Raw genomic sequence first — 16,102 nt, 5'->3', positions numbered from 1 at the left:
GGTCCCCAGAGGAAATCAATTGGCGGGAACAATTACTCTTGTAGTCACCCCTGATGGAAAGGAATAGAACTTTGAATCAAGTGTCAGAATCGTATAAAAACTGAGAGATCAGAGGTTTGCCAAGTCACTTTTGCATTTCTTTATCTCCCATTTCCTTTCTGAAGTAGTTTCAAGGGTCACAGTTTATAAGCTCGGGACCTCCCTGAACTGTACTCTGCTTTTGTGACATCATACATACTAGAGCCAAATTTAACTTGGTGAAACAGGGAAGAAATTTTCCACCTGAAGGATTCTGAACAAAAAATTCAGAGCTAAAAAATAAGAGGTACAGGATCTGTTTTTTTCCCCTGGTTTATAGCCTGCCTTAGTCAATCACTTGGATCTCTGTTGGATTGAACTTTTAAGCCCTTCATGGGAGCTGGAATGCCTGATGGAGACAGTCATTTTTCTCACCTTCAAAGCCCAGTGTCTTCTCTTTCTACCCTTTGGAAAGTAGTTGTGGGGCTGTGATCCCCTTCTCTGACTAACCCCTCTTTTCCTTTTCTTCAACTCCCTTCTGCACGCTCTGAATTGCTCCTTTTTTCATCTCTCTCCAGTTCTATAGTACAAATCCGTAATTTATTTATTTAGACTATAAACTCGTTGTGGGCAGGGAATGTCTGTTATATTGTTCTCTCCCAAGAGCTTAGTGTAGTGCTCTGCATGCCATAGGTTCTCAATAAATATGACTGACTCAAAGACTGGCTCTATTTTCATCAATTAATTAATTAATTACTACAAGCAGAGCACTGCCCTAATTGCTCTAAGCGGGAGAGTACAATGTAACAGAATGTTCCCTGCCTATAAAGAGCTCACAATCTAGAAGGAGGTAGCATGAAGAAGCATGTGGTGATCTAGTTTGGGGTTCCCTGTAGGATTTTGTCTATGTGAGTAAACAGTCCCATGTAAGATGCTAGAAGAAGAGCGAAAACCCTATCAGCTCCGGCTGAGCTTGCCTAGGGCTGTGACCTGAGGTCAGTGATTTTATTCCCTATATGAAAGAATTGTAATGCCGTTGTGAATTCCTGTGCTCTTTATCTAGCTCTTTTACCTGCTAATGCACTTTGAAAACATTCGTGGTCACCAAATGTAGTTTCAAAAGGCATCACACCTATAGAAAACAAAATTGGTTCGCAGAAGATTTGATCTTTTAGAAAGTCTGTTCTCAGACAGATGGCTTCCAAAGTGGGTTTCCCTGCTTAGAGAATTGAAATAAACTAAATCCTCAGCCTCTCTGGGCATTACCCCAGTCTGCCAGAGTCACTCTGCAGAAGAAGTTGCTGTCTGCCAGTCTTTGAATGTTTATCTAGAGCTTGTGCAGGAAAGGAATCTGAGAACAAAGCACATTTGAGCAATGTGCTTACTTCAGAATTCATCTAGTGCTGACTCCCAAGTGCATGATCAGAACACCAGTTCTGTTAAATAATAATGGTGATGTAGGAATGAGATAGGGAATCAGAAATATCTAGCAATATAGCCTGGGAAATCAGTGCTGGGTAGCCCCTCAGCTACGTGGGCTCAACAAACTCTTCCATACCCAGATCACGTCTCCCTGTGGCACTTAGCGGGGCCAACTCCCATCTGCATGTGGCTGAGAAACAGTTGACTGTACCCCACCTAACCCTTCGGAGGAGTGGCTGAGAAGAGGCCAGTCCTGAGACCATAGGAGATAGGCTATCTGCTTACCACTGAGGTGATAAGCCCTCACAAAAGAATCCCTGAGAATTGGAGGAATGGACATTGAAATCATTTTCTTGCCTTTTTCTAGATGAAAATCAGCCTGTGTCTAGGCGAGTTGGTTCTAGACATTAGGAGGCACTGGGCAGATCTGACATACACATTATACAAGCTTGTGGGAGGGAATGGGGAGTGTGGGAGAGACTGAAAGGGGGAATGGTTTAAGGGGTGAAACTACTTAGCAGAACAATAGTTTTTAGATATCTAGACATAAAAATGGCTTTCTGATATGATCTGGCTGCTCCCTAAAACAGTAGTGGGTGCCCTACCTTGCCCTAATGTCCTGCCCTACTTAAATATTTTCTGGCTCCGTTCTGGCTAGCTGTGCAAAGAGCAACTGGATTTTGTTGCTATTACTGTTGTTTCTGGAGTTTTTGTTTCATTTTCATTTCTTATACTTTTCCCCTTTATTTTATTTTTTATCCCAAAAACAGGTAGAAAAATCCCCACAACTCTAAAATAACAATGGCATTCATTTACCACGTGTCTACAAATTACAATAGTGGCAGTGCAATCCACTGCTAATGAGATAACCTGAGATATCCCTGAGACATTGAAAAGCAGCACATTAGAGAAGCAGTGTGACTCAGTGGAAAGAGCACGGGCTTGGTAGTCAGAGGTCATGGGTTCGAATCCCCGCTCTGCCACTTGTCAGCTGTGACTATGGGCAAGTCACTTCACTTCTCCATGCCTCAGTTACCTCATCTGTAAAATGGGGATTAAGGCTGTGAGCTTCACGTGGGACAACCTGATTAACCTGTATCTACCCCAGCGCTTAGAACACTGCTCTGCACATAGTAAGCGCTTAACAAATACCAACATTATCATTATTATTATTATTATCTTGTTCCACAACCATTATCCCTGCCAATCATCTCACAGTGGGTGCTGCTGGGCACAGTGTACTGAAGCAGCATGGCGTAGTGGATAGAGCACTGGTCTGGGAATCAGAAGAACATGGGTTTTAATCCCAGCTCCAGGTCTGCTGTGTGACCTTGGGTAAATCACTTCACTTCTCTCTGTGTCAGTTTCTTCATCTACAAAATGGGGATTGAAACTGTGAACCTCACGTGGCACAGGGACTGTGTCCAACTGAGCCTGTCATTTAGATTGTGAGCCCGTCGTTTAGACTGTGAGCCCGTTACTGGGCAGGGATTGTCTCTATCGGTTGCCAAATTGTACATCCCAAGCACTTAGTACAGTGTTGTGCACACAGAAAGCGCTCAATAAATACTATTGAATGAATGAATGAACCTGATTTGTTTGTGTCTACCCCACATTTCGTACAGTGCTTGGCACATAGTAGGCGCTTAAATACCACAGTTATTATTATTAGTTGAGGGAGCTTGTGGAGGGTATCACTCTGACTGAAAAAGACAACTCAGGGCATACGTCCTGCGGGCAGTGGGGCAGATTATTCCCCTATTTACCACTGGGGTCTGATCAATGCTTATCCTGAAAGGCAAGATATTTTCTTTCCACTTGCACTCATTGACACAGTGATGTCTATGAACTAAAGGAAAGTTCTTCAGTAGTTTTGTTCCTTAAATCACTCCTTCTGAGGTCAGGTCTGAAAACACTTCTTTGGTAGGACTGCATCTTCTGAGTAGTCCTCAAACAATCAGTCAGTGGTATTTATTGAGCGCTTAAAGCTTGGTAATGTGCAATACAAAAGAGTTAGTAGATGTGATCCCTGTCTACAGGGGGATCAATCATCCATCAATCAGTGGTATTTATTGAGCACTTATGTGCAGAGCACCATACAAGTCCAGTGCTCTGCACACAGTAAGTGCTAAATAAATGTGATTGAATGAATATTAAACACTTGGGAGAGGACATGTGACCACCCGACTCTAACACCAGCTCTATCTGGAGCTGGCCAAGAAGTGCGTGTAAATAGCAACTATCTTTTGTTGCTTGGTAACTGAATGCCATCCGTTAAGGACACTGAACTCTGGGAAGCTATCCACAGAGTTAAATTGAAAAATTGTTTAACTTAATTGCCCAGGGACCAAAAGACTTGCCAATTGCTTCTGTCCACCTCACCACTATGTGCAGGAGAAGTAAAAATATATAGTCTGTCATCATTGTCCATTAAGGGTATTGGCTTGTCTACGGATTTTAAATGTGAGTGGAAATAATATGGAAGACTGTTTATTCAACAGATTGTTTTTTAATTATATTGTTTTGGCTTTCCTATTGCGCCTGTCGACAAACCCTTCCACATCTTATTTTTAGACTGCGAGCACTTGGAGGGCCAAGCCCCATGCCTAATTCTTACTGTGTATTTTTCCCCAGCTCTGGTGCTCTACACATAAGTAAGCACTTAATAAACATTGTTACCAGGACATAGCGTTTTAAATTTTAAGTATCGTTTACACCAAACATTTTATGTGTTTGGTCTTCAATAGCCTACTAAAACTCATTCAGTGTCCCTTCAGTCCAAAGAATTGCCAACCCTCTAATAGTCACTTGTGACCAACAATCCATTTCCCTTCTGACTTATATAAGGCTTCACCAATAATATAGCATTTTGCTAAGTGCTCAAGGAAGTGATAAATAAGAAAATCCATTACAGTGAGCAGTCCGACCCAGGTACCTGAACACTTTTACCCAAAATGTTTCAAAATTTACAGGCCAAACATAGCACCCCACAATACCAACCATTAAAGAAATGATTATGCTGTAAATACCTTTGACTTAATACCTCATCCACATCATTCATTTGCTAACTGAAAGTATTTTCAAATGTTACTAGGCTTGACAGAAGCGCATCATATTACTTCATTAAACAAAAGACATTCTCTGCAGCTGAAAGTACTTCCAATGATATAGAGGTTTTCTTTGGCAATTTTTCAATTTCTAGGTGAATGATAACTCTAGAGCCACATGTAAAGCATAACAAGCATTATAGTGAATGGGATAACGTGATCCTTAAGGAAGACTTGAACAATTAACCAATCAATCAGTGGTGTTATTTGACTGCTTACTGTAGGTACAACACCGTTCTAAGTGTTTTGACTAGTGCATTAGAAAGTAATAAACATGCTCCTTGCCCTCGAAGAGTTTCCAATGTAATGCAGGATTCAGATAAATAGATAGGAAGCAGTAATAATCATCTAGGCTGTAAGCTCACTGTAGGCAGGGAGTGTGTCTATATTTTATTCTCCCAAGCACTTAGTACAGTGCTCTGCACATAGCAAGCACTCAATAAATACAATTGATTGATTGATAGAGTATATATGAACTGTGCCTGGGTCCTACAGGAGGCTATGAATACTTCTGGGATTTGGAGGCAAAGAAAGGCTGAAGTGGCAGCTGACGGATATAGAGTGAGCGATTAAAAAATTAATTGGGGAATGTATTTCAAAAGGGCACTGAAGGTGGGAGAGTTGTGATCTGCATCATATAAACTGGGATCGAGGGCCAGGAGGTGGGAAGGCTGTGAGATAGAGGATGGCAGTGGAAGAAACAAGAATGAAACAACCATAAGTAGGTTAGCTTGAGAGGAAAGAGTGTGAGCTGGGATGGAGGGGAAGAAGAGAAGGAGAAGAATGAGGGAAATGATCAAGTTCCTTAAATCAAATGATCTGGACTTTCTTTTGATTTGAGAAAAAAAGTGGAGATTTTGAGGAGTGGGGAGACATGTACAGAAAAGAGAAAAATGACCCAGGCAGCAGAATAGAGACCGCTGAGGGGAGAGACCAGAGGCAAGGAGATCAGAGAGGATACACAATAAGCAGAAGAATGTCTTGACTAGTAAACAGAAGAATGTCTTGACTAGCACATAATAAAACACTGGAAAAGGCTTGCAAGGGCAGGCATCCAACTGTCTCACATAGATTCGTTATTCACATGCTCAGAGGTTGGGCCACAAGACTTTTTGAGATACTACCCAGTTTCACAAATAATGTTTTGCTGACTACTAGCGACAGAAATCAGGTGAGTTAACCTCATTTTGAGGGGAATTATTATTATGATGATATTTGTTAAACACTTTCTATCTGTCAAGCCAGTTAATTAGGTCAGAGACAGTCCATGTCTTAAATGGTTTTCAAGTCTAACTAATTAGGAAGGAGAATAGGAATTAAATCCCCATTTCACAGATCAGGGAACTGAGGCATTGAGAAGTTAAGTGACTTTTTAAAAAATAATATTTTTTAAGCACTATGTGTCAGGCACTGTACTAAGCACTGAGGTAGATACAAGGTTGGACACTGTCACTGTCTTACATGGGGCTCATAGTCTTAATACTCATTTCACAGATGAGGTAATTGAGGCACAGAAAAGTTAAGAAAGTTGTCCAACTTCACACAGCAGGTGAACAGTAACAGACCAGGGAGCAGAACTCAGGTCTTTTGACTCGAAAGGCCCGTGATCTTTTCTCCAGCCTATGCTGTTAGCACTTGGATATGGCACCTAACCATCCTAAATGAACACTTCATTATTACATTTATGTTAATTTCCATCATTTTGGAACATGACTTCTGTTGGGGAAAGACATACTGACCAAGCAGTTGGACCCTCTGGTATCTTTGAATAGTCGGCATAAAGGTTGGTCCAAATCCTCATGTCAAATTAGGGCCAGATTAAAAGCATTCATTTTTCAAAGACTGGTTTCATGAATAACTGAATTCTGGATCCATCCAGTCATTAGAGTACATTTTCATTTTAAAACAGATGTTTCACCTCAGTTGAGTTTTGCTTGGTAAATAAATAACAAGGATAGGGTTTAAGGAGAATTAAATGTCAATATTACAATCTGGTTTAATACTATGAATACTTGTGAAAGGCTGTTATAATGTTCCAGAATGGACACAGATAGTTGAAAAATATCACAAAGAAAAAAAATGAAACCCTTTTTGAGCATATTCCTTAATAATCTTTATGTAATTATTAGGTCCTGAATTTCACTGAATCTCATATATTTCAAGTACACAATACAAAAAGATTTATGGTATTCTTCATTTGTCCTAAACCAAGAGTTAAATTAAAATAAGCTAAAATATGAATTTATACAAATAATAATAATAATAATTGCTAAGCACTTACTAAGTGCTGGACACTGTTCCAAGCACTGGGGTAGATACAAGGGAATACGGTTGGACTCAGTCCCTGTCTCACATGGAACTAATAGTCTAAGGAGAATGGTGAATAGGTACTGAATTCCCATTTTTAAGATAAGGAATCTGAAGCCCAGAGAAGTTAAGAAACTTGACAGAGGTCACACAGCAGTCAAGTGGCAGAATGGAGATTAGAATCCAGGTCTCCTGACTCACAGGCCTGGGCTCTTTCTACAAGATCATACTGCTTCCCAACTTCCAAAACCAAAGTACGAATTGCATAATTTAAGATGAATACAAGTGTAGCTATTTATCTTTTCTATAATAAAAAATTCAACATTTTATGAGTCTCACTTATTATTCTCCTGGAATACAATGGATGTATACATATATATATATATACATATTTATATACATATAAATCTAACAGTATTTACTGAGTTCTTCCTAGGTGTCAAGCACTGTACTTTGTACAAGATAATCAGACTGGATAAAGTCTGATCAACTGGGTTACATACAGTTATTATTCAGTTAAGCATTTTCCATGGGCAAATCACTGAACTAAAATGCAAAGATATTGATCCAGATTAGGTCTATGGCCCTCAGGGGCCTCTTGATCTAAAATATGTGGGGAGGACAGAGACATATAGGAAAAGAAAGAAAGGAGTAAAATCTCCACAAACTCTGGAGTCCTAGGAAGGCTGATTTACATAAACATTTGACCAGAATCAATTAATCAACCAATCAGTGGCCATTTATTGAGCACTTATTGTATATAGAGTACTGTACTAAGCTATTGGGAGTGTTCAGTACAATACAGTTGGTAGACAAGATTCCTGACCACAAGAAGCTTACACTCTAGAAAAAGAAGACTCCACAGAGAGTGAAATTCACCTTTGGGTGCATATGAGAGTGAAAAGGTCAATGGGGAACCCACATTCTTAACCACACTGTATATGCAAAGACTAACCCTCCCTGTACTGTCATTTTGTTTACAGCATCTAGAACTCTTTTTGCTTTTTCCTCCTTTTCCTAAGACTCTTACAGAGCTACATAATGTAAATTACTTATTTATATTAACATCTGTCTCTCCCTCTAGACTGCAAGCTCTCTGTGGGCAGGGAACATGCCTACCAACACTCATATTGTACAACCCCAAGCATTTAGTACAGTGCTCTGCACACAATAGGCGCTCAGTAAATACCATTGATAAGTAATGGAAGACACCCTCCTTTCTTGATTGCAGGGTGTCATGCTGATCTATTTATGGCAGCTAACTACCAGTCTTTTTTCATCTGAGATGCAGTACTGTCCTGGGATTTTGGCTAATTAATGTATCCTTAAAATGTTACCTCTATCCCTTTTTTTCATTTTTTAAAAATACTAGCTCACCTTTAGCAGCTGTTTCAGTATCTTACTGTTATTCATTCTCCTCATATGATCTGCCCTGTGCAATTGTTTTGCACTTTCGCAAAGCTTTGATACTAGGAAACCAACTATTTTCCAAAACTTGGCTTCATGTGATCTTTTCTTGCCATTTGATGTTGTGTATATCTGGTACGTAATACTTGATTGAACTGTTCAAGGGTATAGGTATGGTGTCTGTGAAGAGTCCAGACCTCACAGTCATAGGGAAGGTTGAACAGCATTACAGTTCTGTCATTCTGTTTTGCTCTGCAGTCTGTCTCCCCTGATTAGACTGTGAGCCCGTCATTGGGCAGGGATTGTCTCTATCTGTGGCCGAATTGTACATTCCAAGCACTTAGTACAGTGTTCTGCACATAGTAAGCGCTCAATAAATACTACTGAATGAATGAATGAATGAATGAATGAATGAATCCTTTAGTTTGGTCTGTAATTGGATATTCTACCACTACATCTGTAAAATGGGGATTTAGAGTGAGTCCCATGTAAGACAGGGACTGTGTCCAACCTGAGTGACTATTATCTACCCAAGCATTTAGAACAGTGCTTGGCATATAGTAAGTGCTTAACAAGTATCATACTTATTATTATCATTATTATTCATATTTTGACAGTCCCCCAAAGCATGTGCTGGCCTTCTTGATTGGGTTTTTTATGTCCTTGTCTACTGCTGCATCACTGTCTAATGTGCTGCCCTGTGAAGCAGAATTTTGTGTTGGTCTTAAATTCTATGTGATCAATACAGATATTTCTTCATGTGTAATAATACTAATTGTGGTATACGTTAAGTGCTGACTATGGGCCAAGGACTGTACTAAATCCTGGGGCAAATACAAGACTAGGTTGGACACCTAATTAGGTTGAGAAGCAGTATGGCATAGTGGATAGAGCATGGCCTTTGAGTCCGAAGGTTATGGGTTCTAATCCCAGCTCTGCCACATGTCTTTCTGTGTGACCATGGGCAAGTCACTTCACTTCTCTGGGCCTCAGTTACCTCATCTGTAAAAGAGAGATTGCGACTGTGAGCCCCACAAGGGATAGGGACTGTGCTCCACCTGATTTGCTTGTATACATCCTAGCGCTTAGTACAGTGCCTGGCACATAGTAAGTGCTCAATAAATACCATTGATTGACACAGTGCCTGTCCCACATGGGGCTCACAGTCTAAGGAGGAGGGAGAACAGGTATAGAATCTCCATTTTACAGATGAGATCACTGAGGCCAGAGAGGATAACTGAATTGTCCTCGGTTACGCAATAGGTCACAGACAGAACCGGGATTAGAACCCAGATTATGACTCCCAGGCCCGTGCTCTTTCCATTAGATTACACTGCTCCTCATCCAGCTCCCACGTTGTTGTTCTTCTAATACTTATTATCAATTTATAACACCTGACTGATTTCTGCATCCAGGTCAGAGTCATCTGTGTACAGCAATTCTTGAATTACTATCTCTAGGACTTTGGATGATGCACGAGGGATAACAAGTTATCTGAACTGAACAACAAAGTCTTTGTTGAACTCAGTCCTTCCATAAATTCCTAGAACTCCCATCTAGGACTTTGCTGAGCAAATTAACTAAATGTTAACAGTCACTTCACTTCTCAGTTACTTCATCTGTAAAATGGAGATTAAGACTGCAAGCCCCACGTGGGACAGGGACTGTGTCCAACCTGAATACACTGCATCTACCCCAGCACTTAGAACAGTGCTTTGCCAAGCACAAGAGCTTAACAGTTACAATAATCATCATCAGTAGATTACAATAAAGTCTTTCTGAAAGCTCTACATTCAGGGGACTCTTTATTGTGAGCCCACAAGCCCACAGTTGGCAATTCCCTAAACTGATCAGCAAATTTTCTTCAGAAGCCTCAAGCAAGTGTGCAAAAGACTGTGTGTAGCTGGAGCCCAGTCAACTAAGAGCAAATGGTTTGAGGAAACAGTACATTGTATGTAAGAAAAACTCCTAGTATATCTTCCCAGACCTTCCAATCTGTATGTCTGTAAAGCATAAAAAGCACTGATAGTTTCCAAGGGCCACAAACACAAGCACACACACACTCATACACACACACACACACACACACCCCACACACACTCCCACACACACACACCCTGGACATGGAATATGGGCAATGTCATATCACATCACATCTTCACTGGGTGTACCCACTGAGAAGGATGGATGACAGCAGAACACCCAAGTGGGTGGTGAGCTAAAGAGGAGAGCAAAAAGAAGGAAGAAGAAATGTTTTAGGTGAGGAATCATAATCTCAGGCAATTTGGCATAGTTACAAACTAAAGAAAGAGGTAATCTTGAGGTAGCATTCTGAAATGGGGAGATTCTTTTCGAGTAAAGACCTTTGGAAAACTGTGATGTCAAGGCAGAATAAAAACCTGCCCTATTCACAGCAGAACAGGAGGTAGCCCAGCAGAGGAAAATCTTTATATATGAAAGGGCTTGTCGATCATGTGTCAATCTTCCCCTTCCCCTCCCAGCCCATACTCACACACTCACACACAGTTAGCAGACTTCATCACTGAAAATGTCACCTTTCAATGAAGAGTGGCTAGGTACACACATAAATGTAGGAAGACACATTAGGATGCTTTGGTCTATTTGAAATAAGTTCCTTGTTCAAGTATAATAAAATAGAAACACTGATAATTTCTCCTCACTAGACTGCAATTTCTGAAGGGGATATGGGAGCTTACATAGCTCATCAGAACTGCCTCTAGATGAATGGGTGTCCTCTGTTAGATACTGTAGGTCAAATCAGCTGGGCAAAGGTTGCTTTATTAGTCTTTCTGCTTTTCTCCCCCTGCGAAATACAGTGCATATGACAGAGTGTACAGTACTTTCTATATGCATCTCTTATCCACAAAAAACTGCTTTCCAATCAGAGCTTCATTAGTTGTAGTTCATTAGTGATGGTCCATTTCCATACCATTATGACAAAAGAAAATATTTCACCGGCTATAAAGCAAATACGCCTCACAATTACCTCTTTAGAGCCGAGAGCTTCATTTTCTGGAATAGTCACTATTGGATGACTCAGCTTCAGAAGAGAGATGTCCAGGAATGTTAGAGAGAGAGAGAGAAAGAGACAGAGACAGAAAGAGAGAGTGCACAAGTTGGGGAAACATATTAGAGCAAAATTTAAGAGCCAGTTTATTTAGAAAAATACTTATTTTCAACATTAGTAGCAGAACAAACTCATTGTAGCAAGGGAGTTTCAAATTCCAATGGAGACCCCAGCTTATGGAAAGATATGCCTCCAGTTACAGTTGTTTGTCAAAATAGATTGTCATTTTTCACAGAAAATGAGGGTAATTTCATGTTTCCACCCCCTCACACTGTCGTCTAATTGCAAAGCACTTATCGAGTGAAAGGAGGCAGCTAACAATCAGGATCCCAGCAAGTACAGACATGTCTTTAAAGAAATTAAATGTTTACTGTGTGAGAATGAACAAAAACATTATCACTCAAAATAGTGCCGCCATGAAATCTGCTTGTGGAGAATCTTAAAACGTTAAAATTTAGTGGGTACTACAGTGTGGTGTCCCAACTGTCTTTAGGCTAGTGCGGAGATTTCTATGCTCCAGGATTTTGGAGTAAGAAAGGAGAAAAATCTATGAATAAACATGGAAGGCAGGGTCACTGAAATCCGGTCAGGGTAAATGGATTACATTTGACTGTAAAATGCCTTGATTAAGATTGTGTTTCAAATTCCTAGGGGGAAAAAAAAAACTTTAAAAAGCTTTAGAAAAACCATAGAAATCATTATCATCCCTTAAGTGTCCTCAGTTTCCCCATAGTTTGATTGAAGCTATGGAGCACAATCCTCCATAACTTGTGACCTGCTGTGTAAGGAAGTTTCTTTACATACTGCATAAGCCTCCTGACTGGGCTCCTGCCTTTAGTCTTTATCTTCTCCATCCTGCATTTCATTTCGCTGTTCAGATTGCTTTCCTAAACATCATTCTGCTCTTAAAACCCTCAAAATCCTTCAGTTGTTACCTACTCTGAAACAAGCAGAAACAACTGAACCCTGGTTTTAAGGCACTGAATCTGCTCTCTCTCCATCACCTATCCACGTTTTTCCCACTACACCCCAGCTCACACTCTTGAGCTTCTAGGCGTCCATGTTTTCTTTTTTAAGCTCAAACAGAATTCTGTCTTGAATTTTGCCTCTTCCACTATGTTACATACAAAAAGGGCCACTCTATCCTCTTCCTGTAGTTCAGAACCATACCAATAATGGAAGTGGAAGGCAAGGGAAAGGAAGGAGTGAGAAAGCAGTGGGAAACACACATAGCTTTTCTCAAGAAGTATATAGTAAAGATGGTTAGAATGATCACTTGTTTCCTTCAATCAAACCAGGAGTAGTATTTACCATGGGCAGAGCACTGTATTAAACTCTAGGAAGAGTACCATAGACTTGATAGACATGATGATAGAGAAGCGGTGTGGCTCAGTGGAAATAACATGAGTTTAGGAGTCAGAGGTCATGCGTTCTAATCCCTGCTCTGCCACCTGTCAACTGGGTGACTTTGGGTAAGTCACTTAACTTCTCGGTGCCTCAGTTACCTCATCTGTAAAATGGGAATTAAACTGTGAACCTCATGTGGGATAACCTGATTACCCTGTATCTACTCCAGCGCTTAGAACAGTGTTCGGCATATAGTAAGCACTTAACAAATACCAACATTATTTTTTTTTTATTATACCTGTCTACAAAGAATTTACAGTCTGGTAAGAGATACTGACAATAAAATAAATTACAAATAGAGGGACAAGAAGAGACAGATAGGTGCTCTTCATTTTAAGAACAGAAGATGGAGGATGAAAGAGTAAAACAGGATTGGAGTGAGGACAGAGAGAAAAGAAAGAAGTAAGAACTATGAAGTAACAATAGGAAAGCAGACCACAGAAGAACTTGATAAAAGGATGCGTCCAATTGAAAGCCCCATTGGTGGAGTGTGTGAAGTTCAAGGGAAAGAAGCAGGATAACATAATAGCCTGAAGGTCATAAAATTGTTGCATAAGACAACTGAGAATTGGAGAGGAAAGATATAAAATGAAACAATAGAGGCAAATCTTGTGTAGGTGAATGGCTTATTTACTATTCAGGCAGTAAGGGAATTTTTAAAGAGAGAGTGAGTCATCAAGTGCACTATTTATTTAAAAAGAAAAAAAACCTGGCATACGGGTGCAGCAGAGAGCACAAAACCACTGATAGCTCAGGAAATAATAGGCAAGATACCGCTTTTACAATCAGAACCATATTTAACATTAAAGGGTCAATTAAAGGAAAAGCTTGCAGAAGGGCATTAAAACCCCCTTTATCCTTGATGGAAATCCAGCTCAGTAGCTTGAATAACCAATTAATTAGACCTTTGTTCACTTAGCTTTGGAGGACAATCAACAAGTGGTGTTTCTATAAAACCTTCGGTTCATTTTTATTACTCTCTTGATCACAGCGGCTACCAAACTACTATAAGACTCTGTTAGGTACCTGCTGCCAGTAAGAAGCTTTTCATAAACGTTATTGATTCTCCAGAGGAGATATAGATTTCAATAACCAAGGTCAGGATATAAAATTCAGTGAAACCGATGGGAAAATTGAGTCTGCTAAAGCTAGAGAAAAGGAACGATGCAAAACTTGGTTAAATGATTTCATTAAGGCATTAATCTATATTTTAACTGAAATTTGACATATTATCTTTTCTTAGTGTAAAACTAAAGGTGCACTGACATGTCTATCAGTGATTCAAAACCATTAAGTTCACAGGGGTTTTGGAAGGAAGAACTGATGAATGCAAAAGCAGAATGATAAAAAAATTCCCTAATTGTTGAAGTCCCTCAAGGCTTTGTTCAGGGTACCCTTCTTGTCTCTATTTTCAATCACTTCCTTGAGGAGTTCATCAGCTTTCACAGCTGAAACTACTATCTCTGTGTGAATGCATTTCCAAATTAACCTCATCTTCCCTGAGTTCTTTTCTTTTCAATGATCTCACATGTCCTCCTGACCCCTCAAAGTTAGCATTATACTTGGGCATAATGAGCTTTTCCCAATGGCTATTTCAGCCTTTCTGCACCACAAAAGTACTTAAAAATCTAGACTGTAAGCTCCTTGTGGGCAGGAAACATGTCAACCAATTCTCTATTATTGTACTCTTCCAAGCATCTAGTACAGAACTCTGCACACAGTAAGTATTCAATAAATACCGTTGATTGATGCTTTTTTTAAGGTATTCATTAAGCACTGTATTAAGTAATGGGGTAGATGCAAACTAATCATGTTGGACACAGTCTTCATCCCCATTTTACTGTTGAAGAAACTGAGACACAGAGATATTAGGTGACATCCCCAAGGCCACACAGCAGGCAAGAGACAGAGGTAGGATAAGACATAGATCCTCTGATTACCAGGCCATGTTCTTTCCACTAGAACATATTGACTCCCCAAATACCAAAGTATCTGTAAATCCCCCAGCATTTATGTGCAGATCTCTACATTCTATTGCTTTTTCCTTCCTCTAATTTTTTCTAATGCTTTGTCTTCCCCACTCCCTGAGAGCAAAAGTAGGAGAAGCTGATTCGGTTGTACTTTCCCAAGTGTCTAATGCCATGGTCTGCACACACTAGGCATCCAATAAGTGCTACTGACTGACTGATTGATAAAACCCTAGGGTGCTATTTTGTTTTAATTCATTTGGCTCAAGTTATTTCTCTTGGAAAATGGACTTCACCATTTAATCACATGTATTTTCTCTTTCATATCCAACTCCTCAAATTAGCTTTCTCATCTTCCGGTTTCATTCTCTAGCCCTCCTCAGCACTTCAGTATGTTCATTTGTCCATTTTTCTGAAAGCTGGAGTACTCATGGAGAAAGAAAATTGCCATTTTAATTTTTCCCAGGTCAGGTCTCACATCTCTCCTATTTAAGAATAAAACTACTCCTTGAGAATGACTGATGAGCAGCCTCCATTAACTGGGAGTTTGGCAAGTAAGGCTAGACATAGTCTTTGGGGCACTTCAAATCATCATAGGGATGGTGTATATGGTGACCTGTTTCCTGATGGGGCAAGGGCAGAACCTCCAGAGAAGAGAGAAGGTAGCTCCCAAAGAGAAATCAAGATCAGAAAGGAAATATATGGAAAGGGGGAATGGAGATGGGAATGAAGACGAGGGAGAGACAATGGGGGAAAGAAGATGGAGAAAAGGAAATGAGATATAGGGTAAGGAGTAGAAAAAAGGAAAAGAGGGGAAGGACATTGGTAGAAAGGAAGGAGGCAGAAGGACGGGCTACTCTTCCTATATTTGGCCTCCAACTTCTACTATTTCCAGTTTCCAGACAGAAGTGGTGGCAGTAGCCGGGCTCATGATGGACCAGTCCTGCTGGGGAAGCTACTGGGCTCACTGCTATGCCCCCAACTAAGTGGATAGCATGGGCTTCCTGGATAAATCTGTCCTCTTCTGAGCTAAGCTAACCCAGCTTCTGTTGTGTAGAAGCCATACCAGCTAAGTTGCTCTTCCCAAGGGCCATGGATATATGGGAGTGTAGGCACAGGTTGCAAAACAGTTAAAAGTAAGGAGGCTTAGAATGTATGTGATCTTCCCACTGAGCCCCTTCAATGATAGGTCATAAAAGGTCCCACTTCCTGTAAGGAAGTGGGGTCGAAGGAGGGGCATCCTGCCCCAGAGTATGTATCTGTCCTGCAAGGGTTTAAAGAGAACAAAGGGTGCATTTGAAGTGCACCAGAACCCTCTCCCTATAACAATATCCCTTATCACCCCTTAGCAATTCTTGTATAAGGTCCCTATCCCTCAA

At 40.3% G+C, this 16,102-nt stretch overlaps 1 protein-coding gene across 15 annotated transcripts in view; it reads right to left on the bottom strand.

Moving 5' to 3' along the window:
* The window catches only part of LOC100073568 (muscular LMNA interacting protein), a 221,747-nt gene that overhangs the window by 12,073 nt on the left and 193,572 nt on the right, over window positions 1-16,102 (bottom strand). For 14 of the 15 annotated variants that reach the window (XM_029075082.1, XM_029075002.1, XM_029075053.1 and 11 more), the window contains one exon: window positions 11,269-11,322. The exons of the other annotated variant lie outside the window; for it this stretch is intronic. In XM_029075082.1, the coding sequence (XP_028930915.1) occupies window positions 11,269-11,322 (54 nt within the window). The remainder of the gene's footprint in view (window positions 1-11,268; window positions 11,323-16,102) is intronic. 15 annotated transcript variants of the gene reach the window in all.

Source organism: Ornithorhynchus anatinus, chromosome 1 (genome assembly GCF_004115215.2).
Source record: "Ornithorhynchus anatinus isolate Pmale09 chromosome 1, mOrnAna1.pri.v4, whole genome shotgun sequence".
Taxonomy (NCBI): Eukaryota; Metazoa; Chordata; class Mammalia; order Monotremata; family Ornithorhynchidae; genus Ornithorhynchus; species Ornithorhynchus anatinus.
The sequence above is the reverse complement of the archived record's forward strand: the minus strand, read 5'-3'. Positions and strand labels throughout refer to the sequence as shown.